Source organism: Echiichthys vipera, assembly GCF_963691815.1.
Source record: "Echiichthys vipera genome assembly, chromosome: X".
NCBI classification, from domain to species: domain Eukaryota; kingdom Metazoa; phylum Chordata; class Actinopteri; order Perciformes; family Trachinidae; genus Echiichthys; species Echiichthys vipera.
In genome coordinates, this window is record NC_139825.1 from 13,851,945 (window position 1) to 13,868,312 (window position 16,368).

At 39.5% G+C, this 16,368-nt stretch overlaps 1 protein-coding gene across 2 annotated transcripts; it reads right to left on the bottom strand.

Annotated features, from left to right (window-relative positions):
- Positions 1 to 1,882: 1,882 nt before the first annotated feature.
- Positions 1,883 to 16,062, bottom strand: cept1b (choline/ethanolamine phosphotransferase 1b). Of its 2 annotated transcripts, none has more exons than XM_083939877.1 (10): positions 15,906 to 16,062; positions 14,212 to 14,471; positions 13,050 to 13,224; positions 11,944 to 12,091; positions 11,378 to 11,519; positions 9,098 to 9,182; positions 8,687 to 8,818; positions 7,617 to 7,775; positions 6,198 to 6,323; positions 1,883 to 2,748 (listed from the first exon to the last, which is right to left on the bottom strand). In XM_083939877.1, the coding sequence occupies exons 2-10, from the start codon at positions 14,403 to 14,405 to the stop codon at positions 2,626 to 2,628; spliced, it is 1,284 nt and encodes a 427-aa protein (XP_083796003.1). In that variant the 5' UTR covers positions 14,406 to 14,471; positions 15,906 to 16,062; the 3' UTR covers positions 1,883 to 2,625. The 2 variants fall into 2 exon arrangements, with proteins under 2 accessions (XP_083796003.1, XP_083796002.1); XM_083939876.1 differs by having other exon boundaries at positions 14,212 to 14,500.
- Positions 16,063 to 16,368: the final 306 nt, after the last annotated feature.

Genomic DNA, 16,368 nt, shown 5'->3' on the forward strand with positions numbered 1-16,368 from the left:
GCTCCTTTAATTTAATGTTAGTTTTGTGAAATCAAGAAGCTACGTAGCACGCACATGGTGCACAGGGCGATTGGCCATTTGCACTACAGACGTCCTGAGGTAAGACTATTTTACCCCACGTCCCGACATTAAACTAATCCCGTCCAAATAGGGCTATACACTGTTTTTTAATTACCACAAACATACACACAAAATGTGGATTGATCCGCCGCTGAAAATAGTCCCCAATAAATACACAAATTCCTCCTGTTTAACACTTATAGAAACAACAGTGACTAGCTTCTTTAGGTAATTACTGAGCTTTTTTAAACATGGAACTATATATTTTGAAGCTGTTTGTAAAGATTTTATGTCTTCAGTAGGAACCAATTGGCTTAGGGGTGATGCCACAGATAGAAGGGAAGTCAAGGTATTGAGAAGCGAAAAAAAAAAAACCCATTAGGCAGAATAAAACCTTGCCATGTTTCTGAAACCCCAGAGACTGGGATTTTCAATTTTTTCTGAACCGCCGTAACCCGTTCTCATCCCCTACTTCTCACAGAGATTTTAAACACATTTAAAAGTTGTAAATCGATAATAAAATAAAATTCAAAACAGCCAACTTCCTGTTGACTTTTAGCATTTTGCTCCAAGAGGCTTTTTTGTATGTCTTGATGAGTTACATGCCTGTTTTCCGGTTTTCAGAATTTTATGTCAATCCTGGGGGCGGGGCTGTAATTTAATGTTTGCCAGCAGGGGGTGCTATCGCTGTGAGTCAATATTGAGATGTAGGTGTGTTTAGGATGCGACTCTTGTCATGTATGAGTAATTTGGTGCAAATTGGACAATGTATGATCAGGTTTCAACAACTTTGTCTTGTTTGGTGATACAGCTGACTTTGGCGCCATGCATATACGGTGCAGAGAAAAGTCAAAGTTTTTAGTATCGTTGGATCAGACATGTCTTAAGATGGTACTGATCTATTTTGGGAGTTGATCATGTTAAATCGTTAGGAGTTCGTTAAAGTATAAAAACATGTAAATTCCTGTCACCAGCAGGAGTCAATATTATTATTGGGTTCAGGGCGGGACACTTAACGTGCAGTGAAAACTCAGAGTTTTCTGTATCGTTTTATCAGACATGTGTTTAGATGGTTTCTGAGCAATTTTGAAGTTGATAGTGTTTAATCTCTAGAGGGAGTTCATTAAAATACGACACGTGCAAAAGTGGAAAATTGGCCATAAAATTCAAAATGGCCAACTACCTGTTGAGTTTAGGATATTGCTCCAAGTGGCTTTGTTGTACGCCTGGATGGGTTATATATGCCTACCGTTTCTCAAAATTTTTCGTCAATCTTTGAGTTGGGGCGGATTTCTAAGGGGCGCTAGCGAGTCGATTTGCCACATCCATTTCTGAAAACAATGAAATATGTATATTTTCACCACGACTGAATTATTTGTGAAGTTTGATCAGTTTTTGAATATGATAAAGCTTACAAAAAGGCAATTAATTTGGTACCGGAATAATAATTTTAGCAAAAACAGAAGGTCCCTCTCCGAAGACTGCGTCAGTTCTTGGGCCCTAATAATACCAGCTGGACCTGAAGTGACAGAAGTGACCGCTGGTAGAGCAAAATATATATATATATATATATATCTTTGTTCCTATGAGAATGTGTGAAAATCTGAGCATCAAACCCTTTATCCACGTCTGCACAGCTCTGATTGAACCTTGAAGTTTAGAAAAACGTGAAAAAAATCTAATTGTGGCCATTGTGTGTTTCCCTCTCGTGCATGATGTGTCATAATTTATTTACAGTATAACTAAAAAATGTTGAGGAAGCCCATGAAGCATTAATCAAACTATCATGATGAATATATTAGCATATAACATTACAGGTGACAATAAAAATACACATAAAAACCCAAAGAGTTGAATAGTGACAAAAAAAATTGAACGAGTCATTTCAACAAAGCGGTTTCAGTCTGTGAAGTAAATGAAAAACAGGTTTGTTCAATAACATTCTGAAGTCGGCATTAAGTTTCCTCCAAACCCTAATTTTTGCTGATTCAGTTGCACAGTTTTTCGTGAAATGTGCAGGAGATAAAGTCATCTTAAAATCATATACATAAAGGTTTATCAATGTGTCGGAGCATGATTTTTTTTTAACTTAAAAGAAAAAGCACAGACACTGTAACAGTTTGGTATTTACAATAGCAAAAAGGTAAAATTATGCAAGTATTACAAAAATTATAATCATGAAAAGCAAAGTTTGAATAATTTTCTATACATTTTTCTTTGCACACGAACAGTTAAAACACATTTAAGTTTCTCTCCTTGAACATACAGAGTAGCACCTGTACTCTCCTGAAATATTCACTCATGAGTTTGTCCGCAGGAGAATTCTTATTATTGAGCAGAAGATGAAACTGGTACAAATTCAAATTCTGCACTGGTGAAAAAAGAAACAATTACAGTAATACTCCAGTATCTTAATATATATTATTTGTCCTCACATTCAGTTGGCAGAAGCACATACTTTTTTTACACCACATCATCCCCTGCAGTTCTACGTGGAAAACAGAGGGAAGAAAAGATGAGTGCGACTAATGGGAAGGGACAGAGTCAGTAATGGCCGGCGTGTCCTCAGTGAGGCGCTGAACTGAGCACTGAGCAAGGCTTGATTTTGAAAACAAAAATGTGAAGATGGCAGGCAATCTGGTTGCAAACACTGACACAGTAACGCACCAAATCAACAAACGAAATGATCTGCAGGAAGAGAAAGAAACGGCGTCAAACAGGAGTAAATGCATTAGTGACAGGAAAAGAGAAGTCGGGCTTCGATCAGACAGAGTGCGTTCTTCAGGTTAAAAACATTATACGCCAGGCTGCCTTTTTTGTTATTCCTGCTACTTGGTAACCCCCGAATGACGCCTCCCCATCTGTTATTTTGCTGTAACGTTAAATGACACTAAAGTTTTTTCAACTTGACGCTTTCAGGGCGCTTCTGTAAAAACATGTGGCGTTTAGCAACACAAAAGCAGCAAGCAAGTGCTTTACTCTCATTCAAAACAATAACAGAAAAGCACCTCAGGCTGCTAAAATGCACTCAGTCTGATCGAGGCCTTACTTATCTCATAATTTTGGCATGTTTCAAATTTGACTTATTATTATACACTTTCAATTTATACAAGCATTATCTCAGTATCTCATAATTTTGATGTATATCTCAGTTTCAACTTATAAAATTATACATTTGACTTCATGTAATAATTATGCTTAAGTAAATTTGATGTGTGTATGTTATCATTTTAAATCGTTCTTGTTACTTAGCAGGCAATGACACTAATCTGGGAAGCTGAGATTGTTTTCTGGTTGCCCGAGTGTGCAAGTGAATTTTTGAGGTATTATTGTTAATACAAGGCCTGTTATATAAGTGTTTTATAGACTGCAAAACAACCTGTTTTTGGCTAATTGTCACAAAATATATATATTTGCATTGAGCAGCCGCCGCGGCCGGTAGCCTCTCTGTCTGTGTGTCTCCTCCACTTCACTGCAGTTTCTCCCTCTAACTTCTGGTTGGTGCTCAAATCTGAGCTAGGGTTGGACCGATGCATCAGAGACAGTTTAAATCGATTCAAATGTGCGCCGATTCAAAGTGTTTAACACTAAAAATGAGTCAGATTGCTGCTGTCTACTTTAACTTCGTTGATGTTCGAAGTCCGTCGTCTCATCAGACAGCGAGGCAAAGATGGCGGCGGCCGCACCAGGACGCGCTGGTCCGTTTTATCCACGGATACAGAAAGAAGAACGGCCAGAGAACACAAAATGGCGGCCCATTCATTCCTATGGAGAGCTTCCCAGTGGCGCGGGCTCATGGACACATAAAGAAGCACGGACAGCGGACACAAAATGGCGCGCCATCCATTCCTATGGAAAGCTGCTCAGTGGCGCAGGCTCCACTAAGGACGGCGCCATTTTGCTTCTCCTGAACGAGGGAGGATTTACCGGATGTAGAAGTGCCCGAGCGTCAAGCACAAGCGAGTCCGTGTCGAACGTGCCTATTCTTTAAGTGCGATATTTTCGGGGGTGGGGGTGTCTGTCCCTGGTATCTATGGCTCGGTAGTTAGTAGATTGAGCAAATGTTGTCTATATACGTAGTTGGCATATGTTTATTTATTATTTATATTAGCCGAAATAGTATATAATATATACTGTATGAACGGTCTAACTCAAGCCAAGTGATGTTTGTATTCTATGTCCGAACAGGCGCACATAAAATGACGTCAGAGCCGCCGTAGGCCTTGTGCTCTTGCTCTTACACGTGCGCACGCTGGTGCTCTACAAGTGCAAACACGCTCTACAAAAGCCAATCTCTCTCAAACGGGCCTTGGACGGCCAGCTGGCTGCAGCTAGGCGCGGAGCGGTTGCACTCACACTGGTCAAACGAACTAGGCTTTAAAACCTGTTTGGTCACGGTACGGAAGGAAAGTGTGAGTGCGCCCTTAGGGCGTGATCACACTGTCCTCCCGGACCGAGACCTGGACTTTAGGGTACTTGTCCCCCCTCCCTCTCCCCCCCGCGCCCGAGCCCCGTTTGTACTCACACTGCCAGGGCCTCGGCCAATGCTTCTTGCTGTCCATACGCCATCACGCCGTAACACGTCACACGCATTGATCGCGTGTGTGTGGCTTTGTTTACAAATCTTTCCACAGACCTCGGAGTTTTTGTGCGTCTTGTCGACTGTTTTTGAATATTTTCATCCGACCAAATCTGCAGTAAACACTCCACCTCCACACCACACCAACGTGAACCTTTCACCGCCATTGTTGTTGTTGTTAAATGTCCGCGCATGGTCCGTCCTTCTATTTACATGTCCGAACAGGCGGACATAACGCTACTGCCGTAGGGCTCATGCTCGTGCTCGTACACGTGCGCACGCTCGTGCTCGTACATGTGCAAACGGCTCCGCTAAAGCCCACCTCTTTCAAGCGGGCCGTGGATGGTCCGCTGGCCGCAGTTGAGCGCGGAGCGGGTGCACTCACATGGCTTAAAGGTACTAGGCTTTAGCTGAAAAAACGGTTTTGGCTGCGGCCAAAAGGACAGTGTGATCACGCCCTTAGTGAGCTTTTTTAAAATGTCAAAATACCATCTAAAGAAAATAGAAACATTAGTTTTACTTCATTGTCCTAAGTACTATATTGAATATAACTGGAATTATTATATTTATATTATATTTGTATTCATATATTTATTAGGAATAGTACGTCTCTGTAAGTGTAGCATATCGAGTTATAATGTGTATATTAGCCTACTAACAATGCATCTTCATCATCCACTGATTTCCTGTCCTACGCGGACACAGGCTGGCAGCAATGCGGAGCAAGTTATTACGTAATTCATTCAGGGCTACAGTAGCGCGCACGCGTGTGTGTGTGCCGGTGAAGAGAGACGGAGGATGAACTCAGAGCAAATGTAGTGTTTCATATTTCCTGATGCTGGTTTGTTTCTGCTTACAGAATGCTCATCATGTGAATAACCTGAGTTCTCTGCTCATGTAAACACAATATCCTGAATATGATCATAAACCTCATAAACTGGATATTCATGAACATGGAAATGCACTTATTTGTGAGTGTGCAGAGATCGCAGGTCCTGAAACTAGAGATATGCTGATATTCTTTTAAAAAACAACAACATGTAATTCACAAACTAGGAACACAAGCCAAGCCTTAGTTTGTTTTTAATTCAATATCCTTATATATCTTTACATCCCTACTGATAAGTCTCGGTAAATTGGGTTTAGTAATAGCATTTCTGGTCCAGCTGCAGATTTGTTAGTCGCTCTTTTTTGTCAGGCACCTGGCCTGCTTAAAGATTGTCCAAACAAATACGTTGATTAAGCAAATAAAAAGGCAATGGCGTTTGTCATTTCCATCTCATACTTTTGATTCTCATAATCTAAAAAGAAAATTAACTGACTTCCTCATAACTGTGACTGTGTCTTGTAGTTTAACAATTGTGACTTCCTTTGTCATAATGTGGACCTACTGTGAGTGTTTTATTTTGTCATTCCTAATTAACTTTTAAACTATTTTCTTTCTTCCATACAACAAAATCAACCTCCATCACTGATTAAACATAATCTTAATTGACTATATACTAATATAGTAAATTACTAAGTGCATTAACCCTAAAGTATCATCCTGTATACTCACCAATGCAATCCACAGCACCAGGTACTCGTCAATAAAACTATTAAAATACTGATCCAGGAACAGTAGTCCAGGTCCGAGGAAGGCTAAATCGTGGAGATGCATCTCACTTTTTGTCATATGTGCTACCTGTGGACAGAAAAACACACATTAGCATAAAAAACAACAGTTTCAATGAATGAGAACTAATATCTCTACAAAGCAACTATATCTAAAGTCGACACAATTTAAATCCTAAATTTGATTTAAAGATTTCTCCGTCAGTCTGTGAGGAGTTAAAGACAACTCTGTTTTAACCCCGTGAGGTTATAAAAAGTACCTCCCTTGAGGCTGTTTTGACTGTAAAGTACATTTTGTTCTTTGTTTTCAGCTGATTATTTTATTGTTTTTTTATTATCTGTATGCTGTGTTGACTGCTGTCTTGTCTGCTCGGTTGTTCCTAACAACTTTTGTTATAACATGTTAACTCCAAATCACGACAACTCAACTGGAAATAAAGATGCAACTCAGTTGAAAAGGCAACAGGTGAAAGCAAACAAACATTATTCTCATTATTATCCTTAAATTTTGTAAAGGTACAAAAAGAGGTATAAAGAAGGAATTTTCATAAAGTACAAAGAGGAAAAAGTAATCACGGATTATAAATATGTACTAAAAAGAAAAATGTCTAGGCAAAATGTCTTAACTTTATATTATGAAATAGATGTAAAATGGAAGTCAATATGTGATAAAGTCTGAAAATGGAGAAGGGGTAAAAGAAAATACTTAATGTTATAATACTAATTATTCTTCTTACGACTCGTTTTACATGTTTAACTGTTTAAAGTTAATTAAACATAAATATTATTCCTATTTATTTTTTGTTTTCATTACTTCTTTTTTGTTGTAATTCCTTTCACATGTTCAAAATTAAAAAAACTAAACTAAAACTAAACTAACTCGGTCAACAGTGTCATATTTTCTAAGATTTGAAGAACATTTATCCAAAGTCTTCTACAAAACACTCTGGTTTCATAATGTAAGAAAAGTTTATGAGTTGTTAACTGCTCAATATCTGGTGCAGACTCTTAATCACATTTTACAAGTTTCTGCCAAATTTGAATTTTAGTCAGGTAAAGCTAAACAGATGAGTCACAGTTTCTCCTGCTTCCAGTATTTGTACTTTGCTACAGTAAACACGTACTGGACATTAACATATATATTTTACTGTCTTCTCTCTTCCTTTTGGTCGTGAACTCTTCTGAGATGGTTATAAACATCTGTCCTATGTCAGGGTAAAACAGTACAAATAAACCACAAAAATGATAATATTAACTCCACACCAGAAGATAAAATAGCACATTTTTATATTATTCTTTCTGTGACCTCAGTATTATGTTTGACATCCCTAGTAATCAGTAAAAAAAGTAGGTTTTGACTTACAACTAACTTATTGGTGATTTTGGCCGAGACGCAGCCAAACGCCAGGATATAAAGACACGGATGTTTCTCGAAGAGCTGGACAGCAGATTTCTTGTATATCATCATCGCCAAAATGATAACTGAGCCAATATGTAAGACTGGAGAGAGGACGCTGGTTCCCTGAGGAGAGAAGCACACAAACACAGATGGTTATTGTGAGTGGAAACAAACTGCTCTGCCTGCATCTGTAGTATGAACTGATGCTCATGTAACAACAATCTACTTATTCTGGTCACAAATGTTGGGCTGCTCATTTTTGTGTCAAAAGCATTTTAAAGTGAATTGCTGCCTGTGAGGAGGTCAAATAGATGAATATTTTAATTTTAAATATCAAAACCATACAGAGTGGTGTTGAATACAGACACCAGCGTGCAGTTAATGTTTAACCAGACAGTAGCCAACACTTTTAATTTTTAGTTTGGCTAACTAACAAAGTAAATGTTAATTAACTACAGCGAATAAAATGTAAAGATAAGAAGCCTGCTAACAGCTCTGACACGAAGGTGCAGGGAGGCGTCAGTGACGGGACACGTGCAGTTGAAATGGCTCACTCTGAATCCATTACAGACAGGTTTCTTGTTGGGGGTAAAAAAATCTTCTGAATTTGAGGTACTGCTCACTTAAACGTGTTTTTTAGCTGACTGTGATGAAACACTTGACATTTCTCACCAAATGTATAAAAATGACCATTTCATGGGCTGAAAATGGCAGATAATCGGTCTAGACAGAAATAGGTTGTGGCTTCAATGGACAGATTTGTCAGGACCCACATTTTGTTTGAGACTTATGGTTGGAAAGTTACAGGCCAAAGTTTGTAAGACATGCAGAGGACAGACGTAAAGACAGACAGAGATTCCTTGCTTTATAAATGTAGGTAGATGTGTCTTCTGGGAGAACAGAGCTATTACTTTGTAGTCTAATCATTTTAACGTAGTATGTTAAACTTCTGACTTTCTATCTCGACCTCATTATTTTGAGGATCGATCTGTTCTTTGATCAATGAGAAGAAGCGCTGAAGTTTCCAGACTTACTGCTATTGTGGATCCGTTTTTGCCCACACCTCCTGTAAAAATAACTCTGAAGTAATTGGTGCAGGAGAAGATGGCTCCTAAAAAAGTGCAGATGGCAGGAACCATTTTCATCTGGATATTTAGGATCGGAATCTAGAAAATCAAGAAGTTAAAAGCACTCCAGTTAACGAGAGATTAAACAACTCAGACACATCAACAGATGTGCTGATCACTGTAACCTTTGTAAGTACATTCAGCTTTGATCCACAACAAAAGCACCATGAGAAATGTTAGAGAATGGTAAAAGCGTTCATTCTTTGTATTTCGGATAACATTAATGTTAAAAAATAATAATTTTAGAGCAACATAAAGTAACATCCTGAAATAATTAAATCTTATTAAGTAAAAAGAAGTAGAACCGATCACAATTACCAGTGACTGCCAAAAAGCAGATCCTCCCACGGCGGCCAGCAAATACATGATTATTATGAAGATTTGCACCTCAGTCACATCAATGCTGAGTGGGAGGAGAAAGCAGAGAGTTGACATTGAGGATTAGTGACGTCTACCAGCACACAGTCATCCTGCAGCCTTCTTCCACAATCACACGCCGATGGGAGCCGTCATGCTCTCTGAAGTATTCAACAGCTGCATTAAAGATGCAATCAGTAATATATATATATATATATATATATATATATATATATATAAAGCACTCCTCTGTTCCCTCCATGTCGTCACTATGAGGTTTATTTATGTATTCAAAATCTGTCCCAGAGAGCACCAGCACGTTACACAAAGTGTTGGAAGACAACCAAAGGAGACTCCAGGAAGTCTCTGTTGATTTTATATTTCTGTTTGTGTGGAGATAACGAGATAATCAGTGAGCTTTAGACGTGTTGGTATTGATTGACTGATTCACTGCTTTGTTCTCGATCACAGCACTCCCTCTCGTTATTGTAATTGTTTTGCTCGCTCAACCCTATCTCTCTCCCTCTTTCTCTTCTTTCAACCAGCTCACAGTTTGTAAGTGACTTGACCAGCGGACTTTGCTAAGACTGAATTCGACTGGTTTGAGTCCAGACCAGACGGTTAAGTTAACACCGCTGCAACTTTTACCTGCAACGTTCTAAAACAGTTTTGTCTTGTCACAAATCTTTGGTCTGAACTGGGTTTACAAATACTTTCATTATCAATTGATCTTTTGAAGAGAGAAACAGAGAGAAATACAGGGACATTTACAGGGAGTTGACTGTGTAGTTAGGAAGTTAAGTTTAAGTTATCGACATGCTTTTATGTGCTGTCACCTTTGTATTGTCCTTTTACCCCATCATCTGTTGATTTCATTTAAATGTTTAGCTATTCATCTATTTTTTAGTTATTCATCTGTCCTTTCTTTAAAAGGCGTTCTGTTGTTATCTTGCTTTGTTGATGTGTACATCATCATGCTTTTTAAAAAGGTGATATATAAATAAAGTTATTATATTATGTTTAGGAATATAAATATCTCAGGAGTTTGCTCATCCCTACTAAGGGAATTTAAATATTCCTACTTTAGCGTTTCCTGCTGGCTGAAGTCCCCTGTCAGTCTGTACTCAGTCACACAGATATTTGTCTAACTTAGTAATATCAAATAAAGAATTTGCATCATAACTTTGAAAGTTTTGTGATAACGGAGTCAGTTTCTTTCATCCAAACTCAGTCGTACTTTACTGACAGCAACTTTAAGCAGAATAGACGTGTAACTCGATGGAGGTCAGCGGTCATTGTGGAAGCAGACAGCAGTGAGCCATGCAGCGACAGCCAGGAGGTTTACCATCATGTTCCACAGACAGGGACCCACAGTGGCTGTGAGCATCTGTAATCCTGCTAGACAGATCTGCACCTCTGTTATGTCAAATCTACACACAAAATACATCCACATTTACTCCAGCGAGAGTTAAAACATGTTAAAAACCTGCTGCTGGTTTGTGTGGACGTGATAAACAGGAAGTTAACTCAATGTTTCATGTCCTTTTTATTTTTTCATCCTCATGCTTCTCGTATGTTTTGCAAAAAACTGAATCTGGCACTGTATTTGTTTGACTTTTTTTAATGTTGAATGAATTTAAGCATATAATAACACTGCAATATGTAGAAGGATGGTTTGTTTGTTTCGTTTAACAGAATCAGAATGGGGGGAAAGCGTTTATAATATAAATACAATCCAACGTGAATCCAAAAGTCCCGAAATGTGTCTGGAGGTGTGTGTCTTGTTTATATATTTTTTATTACATATTTCCTGATTAAAGGGTAGAAATAATAAGAGTTAGCTTCAGCCTACACCTGTTTCAGACTGCAGAAATCTTTATGTTTTTAGTTGTGGTATCTGAGTAACTGCCTCTTTTTAGGCAAGATTAGCAACAAACTATATATTTAAACAACAACATGCATTTACAGGCAAAAAATAAACTACTACTAAATTTCAATTCCAAGATAACATTAAATACTGATGCATTTTTTATATATTTGGATTATTTTGTTAAATGTCGGAAAAATGTTTTGGAATCAGTAAAGATACAGTAAACTGGTATCGGTGGATATATTAAAAAATGACACTAACAACTAAACTTTAACTCCAGAGATCAGTGCACTTTATGGACAAATGGCTGGAGACAATTTTCTTGCTTACAAAAAAAACAAACAAAAAAAACAGCAGCTTTGTTGACTTACATGCCGAAGCGCAGCGTTCCTGACACGTACGTCTGCCAGTGGGCGCAGTAGAACATAAACATCCCAGCGAAGCAGCAGAAGAACATCCAGTCGGGGTTGGTGCCCATCTGCACTGCTATACTAGTTCCCAACACCACAAACACTGCAGAGACAAACCGGGCCACGTTAAAAGGGCTTTGGGCTCACTGAGACACAGTGAAATAGAGCCAGAAGGATAAACATATGGATGATATATGTGCCAACCTTGAAACCTTTAACAGAATGTATAATGCAAAATACGGTGCTTGTGGTGATTTATTTATTCTTTAGAATTGGTTAACAATACATTGCATGTGTAATAACATTAAATATTCTTGAATAAAGTAAAGAAAGCAGCCTCTGAGTACCTTCGCTGAGTCATATCGGTGAACTATCAACAATTAACAGGTCGATTTTCATTCCAGCTGAAAAACTCCCTACAACAGCCGCCATATCAGTAATTGGTAAATTCTAAAATCAGTATCGCATCGGTCTCAAAGATCCCATATGGGTCAGGCCCTACAGTGGTCAAATAGGAGCAAACTGACCAGTAGAGAGGGAGTCACAGCCGTGGTCAAACAACTCGCCCAACGGAGAGCTGCTGTTGGTGCGTCTAGCCTGCTTCCCGTCGATGGCGTCCAGTGACTGGTAGATGAACAGACCCACAGCACACAGCAGGTACGCCCAGAGAGGAGCCTGAAACAACACGTTCATATGGACCATGGTTCACTATGCATCGAAGGCCGCAAGCGTTAACGACTGAATCCGATCTCGTCAGATCAGGTGAGCCTTTAGCGATCAAAATCAACACATGTAATCACAATCCAAAGTGTGTGTGATACCCGATGACACATCAGGGTCCCTGGTCGTTGCTGTGTTACAGACCTTCTCCATTAATATAAGACTTCAATGTAATCAGATATGCCCAGAGCCGATGGCTGAGCAGTACAGAGAGAAACGACGGGGGAAATAGCAGAATTACCTCCACCTGCTCAGACAAACAGTATCAAACTTACACCTCTCAAAATTCAATTAAATATTAATTTAATTTAATTTTAACTTAGTGACAAACCATAACAAAGGTTATCTCAAGACACTTTACATATAGAGTAGGTCTAGACCACTCTATGACTTAACCCTGCATATTTGTATTGTATACATTCATTCACTGACCTGGTTTTACACACAGGTGAGCTGTTCTAAAAGATAAACTTTTTTTATTCAAAGCAATTCTCCAAACCTCATTTTGTCTCAAGAAGTCTGTTTTCTGATCTGCTTCTGTGTTCATTTGCTGTTAATGCAAATTCAACACTTCACACCTTCATATTACTCTTGTTTTTGTTCATTAATAAATTCATGATCATTTGCCCTTTTTTTTTTTTTTCCTTATCACTGTTTAGCTAAATAAAAAAAAAAAACCTTCCTGCGGATGATTCACATTAAAATCCTTCCTGCGGCTCCTTTTTCTGTAATCTTTTATTGGGAAACATTTGATGAAAGATCAGAGTTCACTGATAGTAGATTTTATGAATATAAAAAAGCAGCAAAGAAGGAGCAACTGGAATCAATTAGTGGAAGAAAACATGAATTCCAGCGTGTTTAATGTGATTTAACATGAAGACCAGCACAACGGTGATTCAGAGTGATGACTAACCTGTTCAGTGGCAGTTGGGCAGTAGTAGATGAGCACGAGGGTGGTGAAGACGTTGGTTGCCAGGCCGATGATGGTGATGAGGTTGGGGGCGATCCAGGAAGGGACTCGTCCCACCAACCATTCCCAGTAACGCTGCATCAAAGGCTCCAGCAACGAGCGTCCAGCACTGCTGTACCTGCAGGGACAAAAAAATTATGATAATTATACAATGTTGGAGTCATGACTAGGGCTGGGTGATAATTATGACTGTTTTTAACTTTCATTAGGACCGACTGAAGTGTCAATTCATTTTTTTCACTCTGTTATTATATTATTAATGTTATACTCACACAGGCCTGAAAATACACACACATGCACAAACAGGACCTATATACATGCAATTAATGGAGAGCGTTGTTGGGGGTTCGGTGCCTTGATCAACAGTGAAAGGCAGTGCCCAGGAGATGAACTGGCACCTGGCAATTCGGGAATTCAAGCTGTGAAAGATATAATCTGATTCTGTGGGAAACACTGGTGAAGGTTTCACTTCAGTTTGTCTCAGTCAGCGGAGCAGGACTCAGGGAGCACTCATCCTGTCCTTCCGCACCGGGCCAAAACAGGTTTTTCGGCTAAAGCTTAGTGCGTTTGAGCAGTGTGAGTGCACCCGCTCCGCGCATAACTGCGGCCAGCTGGCCGTCCACGGCCCGTCTGAGAGAGCTGGGCTTTTGTAGAGCGAGTTTGCACATGTACGAGCACGAGCGTGCGCACGTGTACGAGCACGAGGCCTACGGCGGTTCTGATGTCATTTCTGTGCACCTGTTCGGACATAGAAAATAGAAGGACGGACCTGTGCGGACATTTAACAACAACAACAATGGCGGCGAAAGGTTCACGTTGGTGTGATGTGGAGGTGGAGTGTTTACTGCAGATTTGGTCGGATGAAAATATTCAAAAACAGTCTGAGGTCTATGGAAAGATTTGTAAACAAAGCGAGGCATTGCGATGACGTCATCAATGCGTGTGACGTGTTACGACGTGATGACGTATGGACAGGCAAGAACCATTGGCCGAGGCCCAGGCAGTGTGAGTACAAACCGGCTGGCAAGCGGGGGGAGAGGGGACAAGTACCCTAAAGCCTGGGGCATGGTGCGGAAGGACAGATTGAGGGCGCCCTTAGTGTTACCTGTGCTCCTCCAGTCTTTTGAGCTGGTGTCGGGACAGGGGGGGTGAGGGCAGCTCGATCAGCCTTCGCAGCACTCCGGGGGCCAAGCAGCAGGCCGCCTCCATGCCCATGCCCTGCCCAGGGTCTTTGTCCCGGCCAAGGCTTCGGCGAGAACGCAGCCCCCCCCCTTGCTGCTGCTGCCCCGTGGCGCTCATGGAGCCCTGCTGCCTGCTGGTCTGGTCCCCGATGGCTCTGGCTCTGCCACTGTCCTGCCGGAAGGGCTAAAGATCCACAGTGCGGCTGGATGAGGCTGGAAAATACCAAGAAACGAATATCACAATATATTGTTTGAAAACAGATTCACAAAACCTGTAAAGCATTTATTTAAGGGTTTCTTTTGTTAATCATTCAGTCAGAATTGTAAAGGATTTCCATCAGTTTCTAAGAGTCCAAAGTTTTGTCTTAAAATGTCGTTTTTGTAGGCCCAACAGTCCAAAACCCATAGATTATCACTTCACATGACAGAAAAATGATTGATTCAACGGATCAATCATGAGGGATCAATATGTCTTATCTTTATACATAATAATACACTATACTTGTTATTTGATTATATGCTTTGTTATGAATATGAATATGCAAAGTAGAGCTGCAATGATTAGCCAATTTATCCATTAGCCAAATCGACAGAAAAATCCTCCACAACTATTTTTGATAATCTATTACCCATACAGAAATGTCAGAAAATGCTGAGATCTCTTTCTAAAAGAGAACTTCTTAGAGAAAATGTAATGAAATGTATGATATAAGTTAGTTGCAGCCCTAGTGCAAAGCAACAAATGTAGTGTAGTATAAGTAAAAAGTAGGAGAAAATGTCAATAATCAAATAGAGTACAAGTACTCTATTATACCTTGTGCTTTATATTCAACCACTGTTAGTCGCAGACTATCCACTCGATAGAATGATCCTACATCAGTAAATTCTGATCATGGTGCATTACTTTAATCCAATCACATGCACATATTTATGCTTGATATTCTACATTTATTACTTGTAACTCTGCTTTATATGTAATTGTAATTTCCTCATATCTGTGTGTAGCTTTATATGCAATGTATTCCTGTATGTGGATATTTTTTTTATTTCTGTATCTTTCTGGGTCCGCTTTGCACAAAACAACAGGTTAAGTTCCTAGTATGTAATCTGATTATATACTGATCAATAATAAAAAATAGAAAGAAAGTAATAAGTGTATTTAGATTTTTCTGATGATTACATCAGGGGTCAACAACTACTACACATGTGACATCTGACATGAAGACCAAAGACACAGTTATCTGCATTAACATTAATAGGATTTAATCAGCCAACAGTCAACAAGTGAATAAATCAGACACACTTGATAGACAGTTTGTTTTTACTAAAGCATTTACTTGTGACAGTCAGCAACACATGAGCTAATGCTAACTAAGCTAACTTATCAGTAGTGAAGATTAGCATTAAATGATATCTACAGAAGACAAGCGTCAGTTTGGTCATTTTAAGTCACTCGCTTGCTGCTGACTTGTTGACACTTATATCACCGAATATATAATCACCCATTGAAGATACTGACTGAATCCTACTGTGTTATTGAAACCTCCCGTGGTGACTGGGGCTAGTTTAAGCTAACGCTACATGCTAACATTAAAGAAAGGATGTGACACCGACTGACCGATTAAAGGACCACAGAAGCGGTCAGTCCGAGGGGCGGGGAGGGCGCTTCAGGCCGGCAGGCAGGACCTCCTCTGTGGGTGGTTAGTGTTAGAGTTCCTCTCTATGACACCACCGGAGGAGACGTTTTAGCAGCTGGAGAGATGTTTCCCCACCACGACCGGTGTCACTGTGGTTGTCAGAGCTAGTTCACGTCAAATCCCGTTAGCCATGGCGGAAATCTCGCGAAGCTTGTGACGATATTTCCTTGAGCTTTGCCCTGAGTGAAGTCTTACAGCTGTTTTTTTTAATCGAAAATAAATTAATTTACAATATCATAGCATAGAAAACACGACAATAAGCAGTGGTGGAAGAAGTACTCAGAGCATTTATACTTAAGTAAAAGTAGTTATACCACACTGTAGAAATACTCTGTTACAACTAAAAGTCCTGCATTCAAAAAGTAAAATTACAAATCTATTAGC

What these genes read in the sequence shown, in the direction of transcription:
- cept1b (XM_083939877.1), bottom strand. Translation starts at nt 14,405, where the DNA reads ATGAGCGCCACGGGGCAGCAGCAGCAAGGGGGGGGGCTGCGTTCTCGC. An exon ending in GGAACGCTGCGCTTCGGCAT is followed by an intron (nt 9,183 to 11,377) that starts GTAAGTCAACAA and finishes CCTCCCACTCAG; the next exon opens with CATTGATGTGACTGAGGTGC. An exon ending in AAAACGGATCCACAATAGCA is followed by an intron (nt 7,776 to 8,686) that starts GTAAGTCTGGAA and finishes TTCTCTCCTCAG; the next exon opens with GGAACCAGCGTCCTCTCTCC.